Source organism: Culex quinquefasciatus, chromosome 2 (assembly GCF_015732765.1).
Source record: "Culex quinquefasciatus strain JHB chromosome 2, VPISU_Cqui_1.0_pri_paternal, whole genome shotgun sequence".
NCBI classification, from domain to species: domain Eukaryota; kingdom Metazoa; phylum Arthropoda; class Insecta; order Diptera; family Culicidae; genus Culex; species Culex quinquefasciatus.
In genome coordinates, this window is record NC_051862.1 from 174457435 (window position 1) to 174476285 (window position 18851).

Consider the following 18851-nt stretch of genomic DNA (forward strand, 5'->3'; position numbering starts at 1 on the left):
TTAATAGTTTAGTTAAATTCGATGTGTTCAAATTAAATAATAAAATTAATAAAACAATTTTTAAAATTTTAAGAAACCCGCGAAATTAATATTATTATAAACTATATCGAAAGGACTAGTTTTCGCTTCACACTAAGAAAAAGTCGTGTAATATTCCGTCTTATTTGATGCACATAACTGGAGCGTAAAAAAAGACGTTAAATTACATCAGATTGTAAAATTACACGATATTAAAAACTAGCCATGACAGTGTAATTTTACATGTATCGGTAGCAATGATGACGTATGCTGCAAAACTTCAAGATAGTCTCAGGAATAAATTAAAATTTGGTTGTTTTGAATGATTTTATTGAGTTTTCACGGTTATTTACACATCCACATTTATCTAGTACCCAATTTAACAATTTGCACATAAACACTGATTCTTCCTAAACACTGACTTTTCCTCTCCTCTGCTTGTTCCTTTCACCACCTTCAATCGGATTCCGCCACAAGTTGTGGGCGACAACCATCACACTTCTTCAATTTTGCTACTCCTTCCTTCTAAATTTTCTCTATTCTGGGTCACTTTTTTGAAGCAGCAGCCGTTTTGAGTTGGCAGCTTAGAATACGAATGTTTGGTTTCCCTGGCAGCAACTCCGCGGCTGCTCTGCCGGATAAAAATTTACAACTGCAACCAGATCTGCAACAAAAAGTAACAAAAAAATATGCACTTTACGTTGGGATCCGACCGCGATCATTAAAACTTACCTCTGTCAGCATTTTAATTGTGCCATCCAGGCCTTGTTGTGGTAGATTCCAAGAATTATTGCGGTCCCCCAGCGGAAAAAATATTCTCGTTGCCAAACATCAACAACGATTTGACGTTTCAAGCTCAGGCGCGTAAGAAATGAACACGTGGTATTACATTATATTTGATGTAACGTTACATCTTAAAACACGCTCCAATTATGTGCATCAAATATAATGTAAAATTAGGTCAAAATAGATTTATTATCACATCAAAAGTTGTGCTTAATATTTTCAATAGCAATTTTGACATTTTGGGTCAAATAGAATGTAAATTCACATCATAATCTCGTTTACATGACTTTATTAACGTCGAATAGTGAATTCCGTTAAGTGTAATAATCATTATTTTGGAGCGGTGCCGTCCGTTGGGACGGAAGAAAAGCATCCTCGTCCCGCAGGAAGAAGTCCAGATAATACTGGCGCCGGCGCCGGTGCAACCCCGAAGGAGGATCAAGGCGAACCGAAGCTGTACAGCGAGTCGGAGCTGTGGGCCATTTACCGAGAATACCGAGTACGCTTGAGGCAGTGCAAGACACCCGAGGAACAGATTGATGTGATCGCACACTTGCTGACACATGGCACGAGAAAATGATCATCTAAGACGATTTTTTTATTATTATTTTTTTTATTATTTTTTTCTACTTCTGATCCTCGGTCCTAACCTGGTCACAGCACCTAAAAGGACCTAATAAAAATAAGCTATGAAAAAAAAAAATAATCATTATTTTTTAAGTGTGTTGTTAGCAGTGGCACGGAACTAAAAAAACTTATAAATTGAAGAATTTAAAATAATCAAGAAATTTAAATATTTTTTTAAATTTTAGAAATTTTAAATTTCCAGGAATTGGCGAAATTTGAGAAATTAAAAAAAATAAAAGACAAATCTCATTTTAATTCAAGAAAGTTAAAAACCAACTTGAAAAATTTGATAAATAAAAAAAATAATTCAAGCGTACTTTCTAAAGAGGTATACTGCCCATGTTCGCATAAATGTCCCATATGCAAAAACAGCAAGCTGAGAAAAACGCATTTGAAGTTTGTCCCACACATAAGGCTACGTGTTAAGCTTTCACGAAAAAACTGGATTTCCTCCTGATTTCTAGAACAAAGTACTGGATGTTATAGGCTCTTTAGAAAGAGCACACGATTTTGAACCAAACTGCATCAATAACTCAAAAGTGATAAAAATGCATATGGGACATTTATGCGATCATGGGCAGTATAATTTTTTGTTTATAAGTTCAGGAAATTATAATAAATTAATAAAATTTAGGAAATGCAAAGAGTAAATCAAGCGTAGTTTAAAAAAAGGTATAATTTTTGTTTGCTAGTGGAGACAAGAAACAAATCCCGTAATTTAAAAATAACCTAGTTTCCTTTAAACAATGTGAGATAATAAGGTTATAAAGCTTTTTACAAAAAATGAGTTATAAAATAAATAAAAAATGAGGATTTTTATGAAATCCACGAATTTTAGGAAACTACGAAGTAAAATTTGAAAAATCCATGAAATAAAAAAAATTATGTAACGAGATTTCAATGATTCAATTCTGTTCAAGAAGTTTAAAGAAATCAAGAAATTAAAAAAAATTAAATCAAAAAACCATAGAAATTGCAGAAATTAAAAAAAATCAAGAAAATTAAGAAATTTAAACAATTCAACCAAATTCAAAAGAAAAGAAAAATACAACAAATAAAATAAAGGTACATGCTCATTAGTTAAATGCATTTCTCAATGCTTGGCAACCTTAAAATTGTCAATTTTTAGTATAATTATTTGCCACCCATTTTTTTTACAAGGGTGGAGTTGATATTCACAATAGCCTTATGAATATTTTTTTAAATTCCTTTAAAAAATCGAAGAAGGCGATACACTTGTTTTTTTAAAGATTATATTGTGGAATTGTTAAAGAATTTGTTAGAATTTGTAAATTAGTTCTAGCAGAAATGGTGCGCAAGTCTTCACATTTTTTCAAACAATCCTGTATTTTTGGCTAAAATTGGTTTGAAACGGTTTATGTCTCAAATTCATTTAAAATTTACTTCAAATTTGCATTCCAAATTTGCCAAACAAAATAGGAAATTTATTTGCAGTTTTGTAACAGTAACCCAGTAAAAAAAAACATTATGGAAAAGTGTTCAGTTCATTGTCGCCAAAAGGTAATTAAATTCAACCAACCAATCATAGTTTCTTCACCTAAGGCCGTTGCAAATATTTTTCAAAGTTTATGTCGAAATGATTTTTTATTTTCGATATTTAAAATAAAAATATTTTTCTACCAAAATTTCTGGAGGGGAGGGGTAATGTATAGGCAAGGAGGCACCTCGCCTAATTTTGAGGGAGGGGGGGAAGTACCGTGCCCCCCCCCCAGAGTCGGCGCCCCTGATCACAGGCAAACAAAAACTCAAACTTCAAAGTTTTGTTTTCTCCGGATAATTGAGTCTGGACTGTAACAATAAAAGCTTTCATGTTTGTATTATTAACTAGCAATTAAAAAGCCAAATTTCATCAATTTCCATGTTTTACAAAACATTTAGGATTGTTTTTAGTGACTGATAAAACTCATTTGGGTAATTCTCCGCCAACTCACACAGCAGTTGCCCCGACCCCTCTTCGATTTGCGTGAAACTTTGTCCTAAGAGGTAACTTTTGTCCCTGATCACGAATCCGAGGTCCGTTTTTTGATATCTCGTGACGGAGGGCGGTACGACCCCTTCCATTTTTGAACATGTGAAAAAGAGGTGTTTTTCAATAATTTGCAGCCTGAAACGGTGATGAGATAGAAATTTGGTGTCAAAGGGACTTTTGTGTAAAATTAGACGCCCGATTTGATGGCGTACTCAGAATTCCGAAAAAACGTATTTTTCATCGAAAAAAACACTAAAAAAGTTTTAAAAATTCTCCCATTTTCCGTTACTCGACTGTAAAAAAATTTGGAACATGTCATTTTATGGGAAATTTTATGTACTTTTCGAATCTACATTGTCCTAGAAGGGTCATTTTTTCATTTAGAACAAAATTTTTCATTTTAAAATTTCGTGTTTTTTCTAACTTTGCAGGTTTATTTTTTAGAGTGTAACAATGTTCTACAAAGTTGTAGAGCAGACAATTACAAAAATTTTGATATATAGACATAAGGGGTTTGCTTATAAACATCACGAGTTATCGCGATTTTACGAAAAAAAGTTTTGAAAAAGTTACTTTTTGCGTTTCTCTTTGTTTCGTCGTCCGTGTCTGTCGCGGGTGACCATGAATGGCCATGATCGATGACGACCAACTTTTTCAAAACTTTTTTTCGTAAAATCGCGATAACTCGTGATGTTTATAAGCAAACCCCTTATGTCTATATATCAAAATTTTTGTAATTGTCTGCTCTACAACTTTGTAGAACATTGTTACACTCTAAAAAATAACCCTGCAAAGTTAGAAAAAACACGAAATTTTAAAATGAAAAATTTTGTTCTAAATGAAAAAATGACCCCTCTGGGACAATGTAGAATCGAAAAGTAAATTAAATTTCCCATAAAATGACATGTTCCAAAATTTTTTACAGTCGAGTAACGAAAAATGGGAGAATTTTTAAAACTTTTTTAGTGTTTTTTACGATGAAAAATACGTTTTTTCGGAATTCTGAGTACGCCATCAAATCGGGCGTCTAATTTTACATAAAAGTCCCTTTGACATCAAATTTCTATCTCATCACCGTTTCAGGCTGCAAATTATTTAAAAACACCTCTTTTTTCGCATGTTCAAAAATGGAAGGGGTCGTACCGTCCCTCCGTCACGAGATATCAAAAAACGGACCTCGGATTCGTGATCAGGGACAAAAGTTACCCCTTAGGACAAAGTTTCACGCAAATCGAAGAGGGGTCGGGGCAACTTTTCCCGATTTCGTGTGAGTTGGTAGAGAATTACCCATTTTGGATATCTAATTTCGTTCGCTTCTAAGGATCTGGTTTGACCTTTTTCTTAACTACGACTTAATTGAAGAGTGCCATTAAAATGTCTCTTTCTTCAGATAAAGTTTCAGTAAAATTAATTTGCAAAATTATTTGATTGTTGATTTGGCTAAAAAATTGTGATGCAATGAAACATTATCAATCGTTATAATAACTGGGGTTTCAAACTTATATTTTCTGTCCTTTTCAATTGCAATGACAAGGAGAATATTTCCAAAGTAATTCATCTACATAAAAACCCCTAAAGACCTGCAAAACCACATCACATTTTCTCACATGATGTGATAATCATGTTCCACACAAACACACCTACACTCTTGCACCATACTTAACTACCAAGAAACCAAAAAAAACGAGAATAGAAAAGTGTCCTTCCTGACACACCGATGCTCGTGTTCCCTCGCTTTCTCCCCCGCAGGACATGGCACGACCGCTTTTTCCCGATAAAGGTGACAGGAGAAAATGGCTTAACCACTTCGAAACAAAGTGCATAAATATCCTCCGGGCTAAGCGGGTGCTATCTCTTTCCGGGGCCCCACTCTTTCTCTTTGAGGGTGGAATTTTTGCCCTTCCACTTTTCCGGTATTTTGTTGTTATCCATTTTCACTCCCTCCCCTCCTCCCCAGGAGTTGTCCACAAAAACCGAAAAAACCTCAGGAAACCGATCCTTTCTTTCCTGTGACGAAGGGAAGCGGGACAGGTTAGCAGCGAAACAAAACTCTCTTATCGTCACTGCTTTCTCCTAGATTTTGATGAGGGAATCTTACGAAAAATTCGCATTAAAACACTTTTTTTTTTTAAATATTGAGTTTATTATTGGAAAACCGTTTCAAATTAAGTTAAGTTTATGTTCAATTTTTGTTCAATAATTCAGAAAGTAATTTTTACAGTGCATCCCAATTTTACCGCGCTTAATAGCAAAGTTCTTTCGCTACTCTTTTTTTACTCTTCACTAAACCGGCAGCGACACAAACGGTTTGCCAACAATCATCCGGTGAAAATCTTTCCAGCCAGAGAGTAGTGTTCCGCCAAACAAGAGGGCAAAAGTTTAATCGGAAAGTTTTCCCCGACATCCCAACAATCGCTGGAGGGTGAACTGAACTTTTTTTTTCTGTTGTTGTTTTGTTGTTTCCCGGTGCACCGGAAAAAGCACATTAGGATGTCACCAGGGGGATTCAATGTTTTTCATTTTTAAGGGTTCAGCAGATTTTGAACTCGTGGGATAACGATATGTTTCTTTGAAGGGACAGGTGTTCGTGATTGTGTCTTTTTGCATTTTTTTTTTGTTCATGTTGTGTTTTGCATTTAGAAAATATCAAACATTAGTTAAAAAAATGTTCTTCAAAAATGAACGAAATCAATGCCAATCAAATTTAAACCCCAATCAAGCAAACCAAAGAGTTTCAATTCACTCCAACTCCAACAATTCTGGGAAAACCAAAGTTAGGGGAATCAAAAAAAAGTTTAAAACGAGTGTCCATAAATCGTTCATGGCGCAATAAAACACATTGCCTAGATGGTCGATAGCCGATATGCCGGTGGTATTTATTTGAATTGGAGGCTGGACGGATGATGTAAATGGGGCTTGAAATGTTTTTGTTTTCAAGATTTTCAAGGGGACCGTCATTTATGGCGAATCCGGCCTACAGGCAGAATCGGGACAGTGGTATAAATCCCGAGATAGATTCAATTTTGGAAAATAATGAGCACATAAAATAGTTCGGAATATGTTGCCAAATAATAATATTTAAGAAATCATTACGTAAAAACGAGGTGAAATCCTCAAAATGTACTGGAAAGTTTTCAAAATATATTAGAAAGAAGAATTTTTAGAAAATTACTCAATAGAAGACTATTTTAAGCAACTTATGTTCTACAAAAAAAACTTAATTTCTCATGTTTTATATCTTTTTCTTTAATTTTGGAGTATTTTCATTTTATATGAACTTGGTGAGTTTAGACAATGTCTGAGAAATACAAAAAATGATAAATACTTTGCTTGACTGAAAACTCAATACATTTTTCAGAACATTCAAACCAACATTTTTCTTTGCTTTATTTTTGATTGTCGAGCTTTTAGTATGACCCCTAAGATACTCTAAAAATCTAAAGCAGGCGTGCTTAACCTACGGTCCGTGAACCGAATCCGGCCCGCAACGGCTTTTGCAAATTGTACAATCACTTATTGCCGTTCATAAAATATTGAATAAATTAGAAAGAACTCTAAATTCAGAAATAATATGCTTGAGACCGAATTTTTACATTGAGAATCAAATTATAAATGCTTTTTTTTCTTAGCAATCAAATGTTGTTTATTTCAATCAGTTATTTGAATTTTGATTTCGCTTTTTTTTATTGTTTCAAATCCAATTATTCAAATTTATTCTTTGAATTTCTTTGTTCTCTATTCAAAACTAATATTTTTCGGGATCAATTGTTTGATTCTATAATGACATCAGAAAACATAAATTCTCCATTATGTGAAAAAATTCAAACATTTTAATAAACTGGAATTGTTGACACAAATGTACAAAATAATTCTAAATTTATTATTTGAATGTATTTACTAAGTTTACATTGAAGTGAAGTTTATGATTTTAAGGAATTTGAATAAAACTGATATTTTAAGCAATAATTTAAAAAAAAAGTATAGAAGATAATCAGTCAATTTTGTAAGGTAGAAATACTAGTATTTACAAATATTTTTGTTGTTGTTGAAAACTCTTCAAAGTATATTTTCATAAATTGTTTTTTTCCATATATTTGAAATCATTTTAAAATATTCTCAAAATATGGAAATTTAGATGCAAAGAATCACAAGAAGTGTTTTTCGTTAAAAAATTTACATAATCCAAACTTAAGTTGTTGCAAAACAAAACAATCATGATGTATTTAAATTTAAATTTCTATTTTTTGTGTTCTCTCTGGGATTAAACTTTAAATAAATTAACAGCAAAGTTAAATATTTATTGCATTAAAAAATCAGTCATATTTCATTCAATTTAAAATTAAAATCAATCGAAGAATCACATTTTTGAAAATTTTCTCTATTTTCTTTTTAATCAGAAAACATCTATCATAACTTCAACACTACTTTATGGTCTCATTTTATTTTATCAGTAATTTTTTACCAAATTTCCATTCCGGCCGGCCAACGATTCTGAAAAATCAGATCTGGCCCGCAAGGCAAAAAGGTTGGACACCCCTGGTCTAAAGTGATAAGAATTTTTAGAATCAAGATGGTCACTCCAAGTTGAAAGATGGGGAATTTGATGTTAAAAGAAAGGAAAAAAATAAATCCGGAAAAAATGTTCTTGATTGGATTATCTGAACAACTTTGCAAAATCGAGTCTTCGGATAGTTAAGTGTGAAAAAATTAAGATTTTCGAAAAAAGGTTGTTGGAAGAGGAGTCAAAAGCTTTCAAAAATGAATAAAAATATTCGCTTTAACCGATTTCAATGATGAGAGTCTTTTATTATTTTTAAATATTGTTATTGAAAAAATAAAAGAAAACAAAAGCTTCATTAAAGGACAGCGAAAATCGGTTGCCCCGCTATCATCAGATCAATGATAAAGAAAAATAAAAAGTGTTTATTCTCATAAAAAAGTTTTCGTTTGAAGATCCTATTACAACCACTCGATGTTTCTGTTAGATTAGACAAATGTTGGGATTGCTTTTGAAAGGTTTTCAGAAGACCAAAAATGGTCTAATTTTTTGCATTTAAATTTTTTGTTTTTTTTTTTGGAATTGAAAAACAATTTTTTTTTTGACGTCAACGTTAAATGTAAAATTGAATTTGCAATCGAAAAAAACTTCACAGAAATTTAGATAAAGTGCACCGTTTTTGAGAAATGGCCACCTAAAGTTTGATTTTTACTGAAAACTTTTTCGAACTTTCAAAATAGTGTCCATGAGTGAACTTTTATTCGAAAAGCTCACCAAATTTCCAAAAAATGTCGTCTTAGAAACATTCATGATTGGACCTCTGGTGCAGGAATGCCACATGATTTTCTTCAAACGTCTGTGAAAAAGTCTGTGTATGTCTGTGCATTTGTCTAAAATTCAAATATATCAATTTAAAGTCATAGAAATCACTCAGAAATTGCATTTTTTAACAATTAAAGACTGACGAAATAAGTTTCGGATGATATATTTACAAAATATTTATTTTAAGAAGTTTATCAAAAGTATGTGCACCTCAAAAAATGTCTGACACAAGCTCAAATGTCTGTGAAACACAGACAATTCTGTGCATCTTTCATCCCTGCTCTGGTAGCTGGGACACAGCGGATAAAAGAAAAACAAATTAAAATTTTGAAGGTCTCACCTAAACCGCCTCTTCTAATGACTCTCAGCAACTCAGGTTCAAATCTTCAACGTAAAAAAATAAACATTTCTTCATATAATTGACTTCTTCAACAATTTTTTTTAAATTTGGGTGATTCTCCGCCAACTCACACAGCAGTTGCCCTGATCCCTCAACGATTTGCGTGGAACTTTGTCCTTTGAAGTAACTTTTGTCCCTGATCACGAATCCGAGTTCCGTTTTTTGATATCTCGTGACGGATGGACGGTACAACCCCTTTCATTTTTAAACATTCGAAAAAGATGTGTTTTTCAATATTTCTTTTTTTTCAATTTATTTTTTCGGAATTTTGAATACGCCATCAAATTGGGCGTCCAATTTTACATAAAAGTCCCTCTTATACCTAGTTTTTATCTCATCACCGTTTCAGTCTGCAAATTATTGAAAAACTCCTCTTTTTTCGCACGTTCAAAAATGAAAGGGGTCGTACCGCCCATCCGTCACGAGATATAAAAAAACGGACCTCGGATTCGTGATCAGGGACAAAAGTTACCTCTTAGAACAAAGTTTCACAGCAATTCGAAGAGGGGTCGGGGCAATTTTTCCCGATGTTGTGTGAGTTGGTAGAGAATTACCCAGATCAAAAAGCTTAACAAGTCACATTATCATCACAACCTTTATCGTGGCTTGCATGTGCAATTCAGTGAAAAGGAGTCAACTTTTACAGCAATCTTGTGAGAAAAAAAAACTACCACCTTTATCAACAGAATGAAAAACCCGCTCTCAACAAGTATAACAATATTGTACCCGTGATTTCCGTCCCGCAAACTATTGTTCTCGGCCTTTCACATGCACCCCCAAACAACCGAAACGACAAACGACCGTAAAAACGCACAAAACTAATTTATCTCCAACCGTTTTTTTTTCTCTCTTTCCCGTGTGACAGGACAATCACGCACCATGTTCGGCACGGTCCCGTCCGACCTCGGTGCCATCCCGTGCGCGATCGCCTGGCTCTACAAGGGCATCAACGAGAAGCGCCAAAAGTCAGGTGCCCGGTTCTCCGTCCGCGTCAGTGCCCTCGGCGTCAACGCCACCAAGCCGGGCTCCTCTTCGCGGGATTTGCTGGCCGGCCACGCGACAGGTAATTAATCACACAGACTCATAGGCGCGGGAGCGTTCTCATCCGAACCAGCCGATTGGCTTAGTTTAGTATCATTTTTGGACTGAGTTGGGATAAATTTTTGTTTTTTTAGTTTAAAAAAATTGTAGAAATCTACAAAGTCAAAAACATTGTTCGAAGCGGTATGTCCACGCATCCGTCCTCCTCTGCAGATTCTGTGAAGTGTGTTTTAATAGTAGTTTATGCAACAAGTTGCAAAAAGAAGATTTTTTCAGCACGAGTCGTACATTTATCCAACGAGGTTCACCGAGTTGGATAAATACGACGAGTGCTGAAAAAATCAAGTTTTGCAACGAGTTCCATAAAACATTTTTTGCAATTCCGAAAAACACCCATTGAGTGAAATTTTTAGTCAACTTTTCATGTATTTTGTCAATAAATCGTTTAAATAAAAAAAAATGTTGAAAAGTGTTACTTTTCAAAACAAGTGCTGAAAAGTTCAACTTTTCAGCACCCATTTCAGTGCTAAAAAGTAGAACTTTTCAGCATTTATTTTGAAAAGTGTTGCTATTCGATTCTGTTATTTTTGGTACAGAAAAGTAGGCTATTTCGTCGTTCAAGAATGACAGGAAAAGTAAGTAGTTTCACGACGGAATTGCAAAAAAGAGAATTTCACAACCCTGTCCAAACACAATCACACTCACGAAAATCTCGCGACCAATTTACAGTTTGTCTCTCGGATGACCATTTTTTGTCGTCCTCGTCGGTCGTCGGGGGGTCCTCCAATAAAGTCGAGCCGGGGCGATAATATGTTGATATGCCAGGTTCACTTCACGGCCCATTTATTATAACTTTATAAATGTCACACGGTTTTACGCGCGTCCAACCGGAAGTTGCCATGGGGGATGTTGGACGGAAGGGGAGGGGGTCGTTTGGGACTAAGGGAGGTAACTTTCGATCGTTTACTTTTTTTTGCTGAAAACACACTTTCCAATCGAAGTAGACGTGCCGTTCCATTTTGGGGATTGTCCATAAATTGGGCAATAATTTTCAAAGAAGCTAGAGGTATCACTATTCTAAGTGATTTTCGAATGACCCCTTTCCATAGTATTTGCACTGCACTAGTTAGCATACTCTACACATACACACTCATAGTTCTGTTGTGTTTATGTTTTGGGGCCCAGGAAATGAGTCTGACAATTTGCTCGGCAACATGTTATACATTTATTATCGTTTGTTCAAATCGGGACAGGATTTGGCTTCCCCCCATGTGGAACCTCTTTCCCTTCCAGTTTTCCACCATTTCCCTGCGACATCATAGGCCAAATGTCATGTTTCAAAGCAGCATAGAAGCTCACACGTGTTTTGTGAGGGTGTCGGTGTGTGTGTGTGCATGTGCTCCAGGCCACATATGGAAGTTAATTTATTCATCATATATTGATATGGCAGAGATATGTCCAGGACTACGAGCCCGACCTCCTGGATGGAAGGGGAAAAGAGGTTCTGCCCCGCAGGGAATTGAAAAGCTCTATCGGAGGCGAGAAGGCCCAAAGTCGAAGCACCGGAAAATTTATGCGGAAACAAAACGCTTAAGCTTGTTAATTAATTGATTGAAACAGCTTTCGGTGTTAATTTTAATTGATTTAAGATTTCCTGGAACGAGATAAAATCATTAGCTATTATTGGGTGTATCATGTGTTTCGATGTATGAGAATGTGTGTTAGTGTGTCCCAAAAAATAGCGATGTGTTGGAAACCTTCTCGCGATTTGCGATTTACTTAAATTTACTTAATTTTTTTACTGTTTTCATAATAAATAACATATTTTGTTCTAAAACATTTTAAAAATGTGTTCTCTTTTAACAACAATATCACATTTTTTTCAAGATTTTGATGAAAAAAGCTTTTAAAAAAAAAACATATTTATTAATGTAAGCAATATATTTTCATTAAAAATCAATCTTTAAAAACTGTGATTTTCTTGTCTAAAGGTGGGTAATTCAAAATACATTTCTACGTCGTGGCGCTTACGTCACTTAGTCAAATTTATGAAAACTATAGATTTTGCTGCAATGCAAAAGGTTTGGAAACATAAAAATGGTGGCAGCAGCTGAAACAGTGGTGAAAGTGATAAAATCGAGTTTTTATAGGGAATTTAGAAAAATCGTTATTTTTATTTTACTAAAATGGTTGTATCTTGGCACTGAAGTGACGAGCCTAATTGTTAAAAAAGTAAAATTGTTCAAATAATTGTTAGCTTCAATATGTTAGTATTGATTTTGGCGCCAATTTTTGATTATGGGATTTTGAGAGAAACTCGTAAAAATTACAGGCAAAAAAAAATGGTTAAATTATTATTGGAAGGACTTCCAACTATGATTTAATGTTTAATACGGGGCAATTTGAACGCATTTTTCTAGGATTTATTACAAAATATGTTATTTTTTATAAAAACAGTCAACTTTAGCAAATCACGAGTTATCAACCACTTTTGGGAATTTTTCGCATGCAAAATATGTCTTTTCTAACAAATTTTCATCAGAATTTTAAAATTAAAATGCCTTGTTGTGCTTCGAATCCCGGACACTGATAAAAGCTAATTCGAAATCCGGACACTTTTGCTTGAATTCCAGACACTCGATTATGCTTATGAACCGCACAAAGTTGGACTGAAATGTTAGTGAATGGCAATCTTTAGGTCTCAAATAAGCTGTTAACAAAAAAACAATCGATATTTTAAGTTAGAATTTGCTAGAATTTAAGGAAATCAAAACCATAAATTTCTGCTTTGCCTTCCTGGTGCATCGGACGCCTGTGAAATATTTCAGTGAAATGTTTCAATTTTTTGGTAATCTTATAATTTTATTTTATACAATTGTTTTGGCATTAACTACAGCGTTCAAACAAACTTTAGTTGATGTAAGAATTCATCAAATAACACAGTTTTGACATTCATAATGCGAACTTATATCCAAATAATTGATAAAACAAGATGAGTTGTCCAGGTTTCGAAGCGTCCGGGAATTCGATCATGACGTTAGATCGAATGAGTTGGCATTCGATTTTAAGACCTTTTATAGCTGTAATTCAAATTCACCAATAAAATTAAAATCAGGTTTTTGGAAGTTATTTTTCCAATAGATTTGTGGAATCGGTGCATTAATTTTCTTCATCTTGTTTACATCTTTATTGAAAACATAATATTCGACATGAAAAGCAACAACACTAAGAAAAACCTTGTTTCCCAGTAAAGCAATAATAAGATTATAATTTTAACTTTTTTGCATCATCCTACATTTAAAAAAAACACTAAATCACTGAGCACTGAACACTTTATCAATTTTTGAAAATTTCAAGCTAAATTTCCAAATTTTAATGCTGACCTGAATTATTTAAATGAAATAATATACAATAGATATAAAAAAAAGCAATAGCACCATAAATTAAAAAAAAACACATACTCACATATTTCAATAACCAACCCTTGAATTGAACCGTAAACAACCCCAAAATACGGAAAACCCATTTCCACGCAATAACCCCGTCAACAAACCACCATTCAAAACCCTGCCATCGAATCGCTCCTCAAATGAGCATCGCGTATTGAAACAAAGTGACCATTCTCCCAACCAGTGTTCCAAAGGGACAAAGCGTGGTTCCGCTGGCATTGTACCCCTCCAGTTTCCAGTTCCACGCACAGTCAGTGACCAGCCCATTTCAGCGGGGTATGAAGTGCCTCATGACCGATCCACTCTACACACTTTCATTCAATCACTCCCACCATTGATCCCTGGAGTACTGTCCCTGTTGGCAAAAAGGTCAGAAGTTGGGAAGCCAACCCCCCTACCCCTCTCCGCTGGAAACAAGCTCGGAAATTTGGGGTGCAAAACCCTCGCTGAACTGGTCTAGTATGAAAATGATAAATGTTGATGCTATTAGTGAATTATTAAACAATTAATTTATAACCCTTTGCTCATTTGGGAACCGGGAGGGGGACTAGGAAGGGGTTGGGTAGACCAGACAAAATGGTAAATATCGCCAATCGAATCGTCCTGCACACTGGGTGGCTACCGAAGGGAGTCTGGTGGAACCTAACTCCGGATGGCATTTCACGGGTGTTCTGTTCAGCCCACCCTTTGAAGGGAAGCTTGGACATTGCTACTAATAGAAGTTTATGTTTTAAAATGTTAAAATATAAAGAAGGCAAATAAGTATAGGAAAAAGTGTCAGACATTTTGTGAAATATTTTAGAAAATATTCCAATGAAACAATTCAAGCGAAATTTCCTACAAAATTTATCTTTTTAATTTTTTTTTTGTTTTTGGATGGAAAAAATCTATTCCTTCGAAGGAATTTTTTGATCGATTTCGTGTCTTCGGCAAAGTTGGAAGTCTAAACCGAAGGAGGACTAAAATACTAAACCGAAAAAAAATAAAAATGTTACTCAAAATTGGTTTCAGAAAAATAACTAGATTTTATATTTTTTCATTTTTTTATATATTTTGGGAGACTTAACGGTGCACATCAACCAGAGCTTTTGCACCCAGATTTTTGTAACAGACATTTTAGTATCTTCAAAACTACGGGTACTGTCGAAATATTTTTTTATTCATCCCCTAAAGTACGGTCCACAAAGTAATTTACAACAAAGTTTGATTAATTGTACATTCCCAATATTGCAGGATTGGGTCCGTAAGTTTGACTATTTTGGTATAAGAAGACAACAACTTCCTTCGTTACTGTGCACCCTTAAATTATGGAATAGGCAAAAACATTTTGACCAAATTATTTTTTTTTAATAGTGATGTATTTATAAAAAATCGAATAAATCATACAAATATTTTGGTTTAATTTTCGCCTTCCTCACTGTGGAAACGCTATAAAATCAATCGAAAATTGAACTTCTAAAATACACCTCCTAGATAAACCTTCATGTTCAATTTTAATCATGTCTACATCCACTGACTGACAGATAATTTTTCAAGAAAATAAAAAAAACCTATTTGTTACTTGGACCAGTAGAAATTTACTGTAATTTTTTTTTTCAGCTGATTTTCGAACATTTTAGTTATCTCAAGAGCATGGCTTTAAAAATGATTTTGTTTTTTGTTGATACCAAAAAGAAGCGCTTATTTTTTTTACAAACATGTTCGAATTGAGTTTTAAAATGAAAGTTTGTTTATTTTTTTAATGATAACATGCTGAAATAGACGAACAAACATCCTTTAATATACAATTCTAGATCAATCAATTAAATATTATAATCAGTTTCAAAAATAAATGTAACTTAAGTCCAGTCAATGTCCAAGAACATTCAAATTTGGAAATTTTAGTCCAATTTTGAGTTTTGAAAGAATGAATATCAAACGTGATAATATTTTTTATTCTCTTTAAATTTTCATGAAAAATATTTCAAAGAAATTCCATATATTTTTAAGTAATTTTCAATTTGTGTCCTCCTTTTTTATTAGAATGTATTCATTGTAAGTGTTTCCACAAAATAAATTTTCAATAATGTTCCAAAATTATGGATTTTGTCAATTTTCGGAAATCCAAAATAAAACATTTAAGCTCACGAGATTGATTTTAATTAACTAAATAATTGATTTCCGAATTTTTCTTAAAAAAAAACTGTTCAGCGATTTTAACGACAGGGAAGGTGACACAAACCTTGAATTAAATATACAACTACTCTTGTATTTATCTCATCAGACAAAAACTAGTTTTAAGATTATTTAAAGTATTGCTGTTTTAATCAAAATGCTTAAAATAATTTAGACTAAACTAAGATACATCAAATGTTGTATAAATTTGAATTAATCGGCAGCTGATTTTTTTTCTTGTTAAAAATATTGGAAAATTTTGTCTTTATTAAGTTTAAGAAAATATTATTTATGATTGTTTAGATTGATTCTAATTGTGAAATCAAATAATTAGTTTTTAACCTTTTTAAAGGTCATTATTGTGATTTTTTTGTGTTTGTTTTTTATTATAGAGATATAAAAAAATGTGATCCTGTGTGAATAAAAAAGTAGCTTTGGCATTTTAAATCAAGGCTTTGTAATTTATTCACATACATTTTGTCCTCAGAGCAATTCTTTTCGAAAACCGAAAATGGATTTTATTTGTATTTTTTTATTTGGCTCAAACTTTGTCATTTCGAAGGGCATTTTTTTGATGTTTGGCCTTTTTAAAATGTTAGTCTTGATTAAAAAAAATAAAATTTTGTTTTCGAAAAGAACGGAAAATTTCACGAATTTTTCAAATTTTTTGACATTGAAATTAGAACCATTAGTTGCTCACTTAAATCCCTTTTTTTAATGTGTTACTCGGCGGCAGAGTTTTGACCTTACTTCTCTATAGCTCAAAAGTTGCGGGTTTTTGTCCCCTAAAACAAATAAAAATCTCGAAAATCAAAAAATATGGATTTTGAGAATGTAGTTTTTGTGTAAAACAAGTTAATTAAAAAATCGGCCATTTTTTCCATGTACCAAAATGATCAGAAATTTCATTCAAAAGTTACAGATTTAAGAATATTTACGTACCATTTTTGTATGTACAGCTCCCAAAATTGTATGGGTGAACCGATGACACAAAAAAGCATCATTGGTCATAGGGAAGGCCCCCACAAAGTATGAGCCATATATAAAATATATTATTGAAATCGGCTGATTTTATATAGAATTGTGTCTTAAGCATATACAAAAGTCTAAATAAATTATCACTATTTCAACATTAAATATTTTGACTAATTCATCCTGATTGTTGATTCACAAGTCAAATGCATAAAAAGTGCTTTTTGTCACATTTTTGCTCATAACTTTGTGGGATATTGGCTTGTCATATTTTTCCAGATTTTTTTCAGTTCAAACCTGGTAACCCCAATTTCGACCCACCGTGTTCTATCTCACGCTTTTGCTGCGTCCCGCACCGTGTTTGCTCATTTGTGCCCCTGCGTACCACTTTTGAGGTTCACTCCGGAACTCGTCCCAGTTCCGGATCCCCTCCAGCGATGGACCGGTTCCAAATCCACCAGCTCTCGCGTACGCCTATTTCCGATTCCCGCTTCGGTAGGTGCTTAATTAAATGGAACTAATTTGTACTCGTGTTTCCCAGCCCAAAGCGACCACGACGACGACGAAACAGATTCAGTTTATTCCCCGAATGTTGGATGGCGGTCGCTTTCGGTTGGCCCCTCGCGGAATTGTGCCTATAACAAAGTTCAAATTAATTACCGCGACGCGGCCGAAATTGCGACGAGCGGGAGTTCAAATTGACGGGCTATCGAAATAAGCTCGCTTCCTCTAACCCCCGGGTGGGGTAAATGGTGCGGAACTTGTGTGTCCCATCAAATGTGTCGTCTGATTTTCGTCTGTGACTTGGGGCGGGTTTTTTTTTCGTGGAGTTGCGTGAATTTGCGAAAAATTCCCCTAAGGGAGGGTGAGTGACCCTATAGTTTTTGACGAAATCGTTGCGCAATTATGAACACTATACTGGAAAGTGCCGGGAGATGCTTGAAATCTGTGCTCTGAATTTGGTTGTGGAATTTGAACCGCAGTGCCGTTTTAATTGAAATTCCTCAGCTGGTGGAATAGAGCACTTTTGGAATGTCAATTGTTTCAGCGAAAATGAAGTGAACAGTTTTCGAATGAATGGTTTTGCAGTCATTAAATTTGAGTTAGCATTTGAAAATATTTGTTAAAGTATCGTTAGGCAACACAATTCAAGCAATACTACAAAAGGCTTCAACTAATTCATAAACCACAAGCAATCAACCATCAACCACTCCTTCTCCGATAAGCATCGAGTGGAGGCAGGTACATCGAGAATAAATTGCGGTCCTCCATCGTGAAGCACTGTGGCCATTCGCCGTGACGATTCCCATCGGAGAATTGTACAGGAGCAAAACCGCAGCGATGAAGGTATTAAATGAATAGGAATCAGCATTTTATTTCATTTCCATTTCCAACCAACTCCAGTTAGAGAGAAGACCGGCAGCTGTAGTGCACCTTGGAGAATACCAGCAGCAGCCGTGTTTCTTCCACCGACTTCTGGTTCAGAACGAGCGGTCGATGGCCAAGTATACTCACCGCAGCTCACCGCTGCTGCTGCTTGTTATTCATTTCCATTCCGAGGGACTCTGGCAGAGGGAAGTTCACGATTAGCTGGCCGCACTCGGTCCGGACTTCATTGTGTCCGGTTTTGTGGTGAAAAGTTTTCCCAGGAGGTTTTTCCAGAACAGCAGGGGGAGAGAGAGGGAATTTTCAATGACCGGATCCGATGGATTAACATTTTTCCACTCAGATGAGGTTGTCGGTAGTTTGTGAAGGTGGTGAACCTGAAGTAGCTTAATTATGGTGATGAAGATGGTTTTTTGTTTTTTCTAGAAAAAAAGCCTCAAGTATTATTTCAAGAGTAATTTGCAAGGTTTGTGATTTTTTATGAAAAAAAAATGTTATTTTCACGGGGACCACAATCCCAAAACACAGTTTCACGGAAGTTACACAAAACATAAAAATTGTTAAACCAACCTTTAAAATCTAATGTTAAAATTCAAGAAGTACATTTTACACTTTATTTGATATAATTCTTTAATTACCTAAACATTTTCATTATCATATTTAACTTGACACTAACAAAACATATTTTCTAAAATTCTTAGTTTATTT

General features: G+C 34.3%; 1 protein-coding gene across 1 annotated transcript in view; it reads left to right on the forward strand.

Annotated features, from left to right (window-relative positions):
- The window catches only part of LOC6033128 (kinesin-like protein CG14535), a 214591-nt gene that overhangs the window by 182946 nt on the left and 12794 nt on the right, over positions 1–18851 (forward strand). Inside the window, exon 8 of the mRNA XM_038252044.1 lies at positions 10007–10204. Within this exon, the coding sequence (XP_038107972.1) occupies positions 10007–10204 (198 nt within the window). The remainder of the gene's footprint in view (positions 1–10006; positions 10205–18851) is intronic.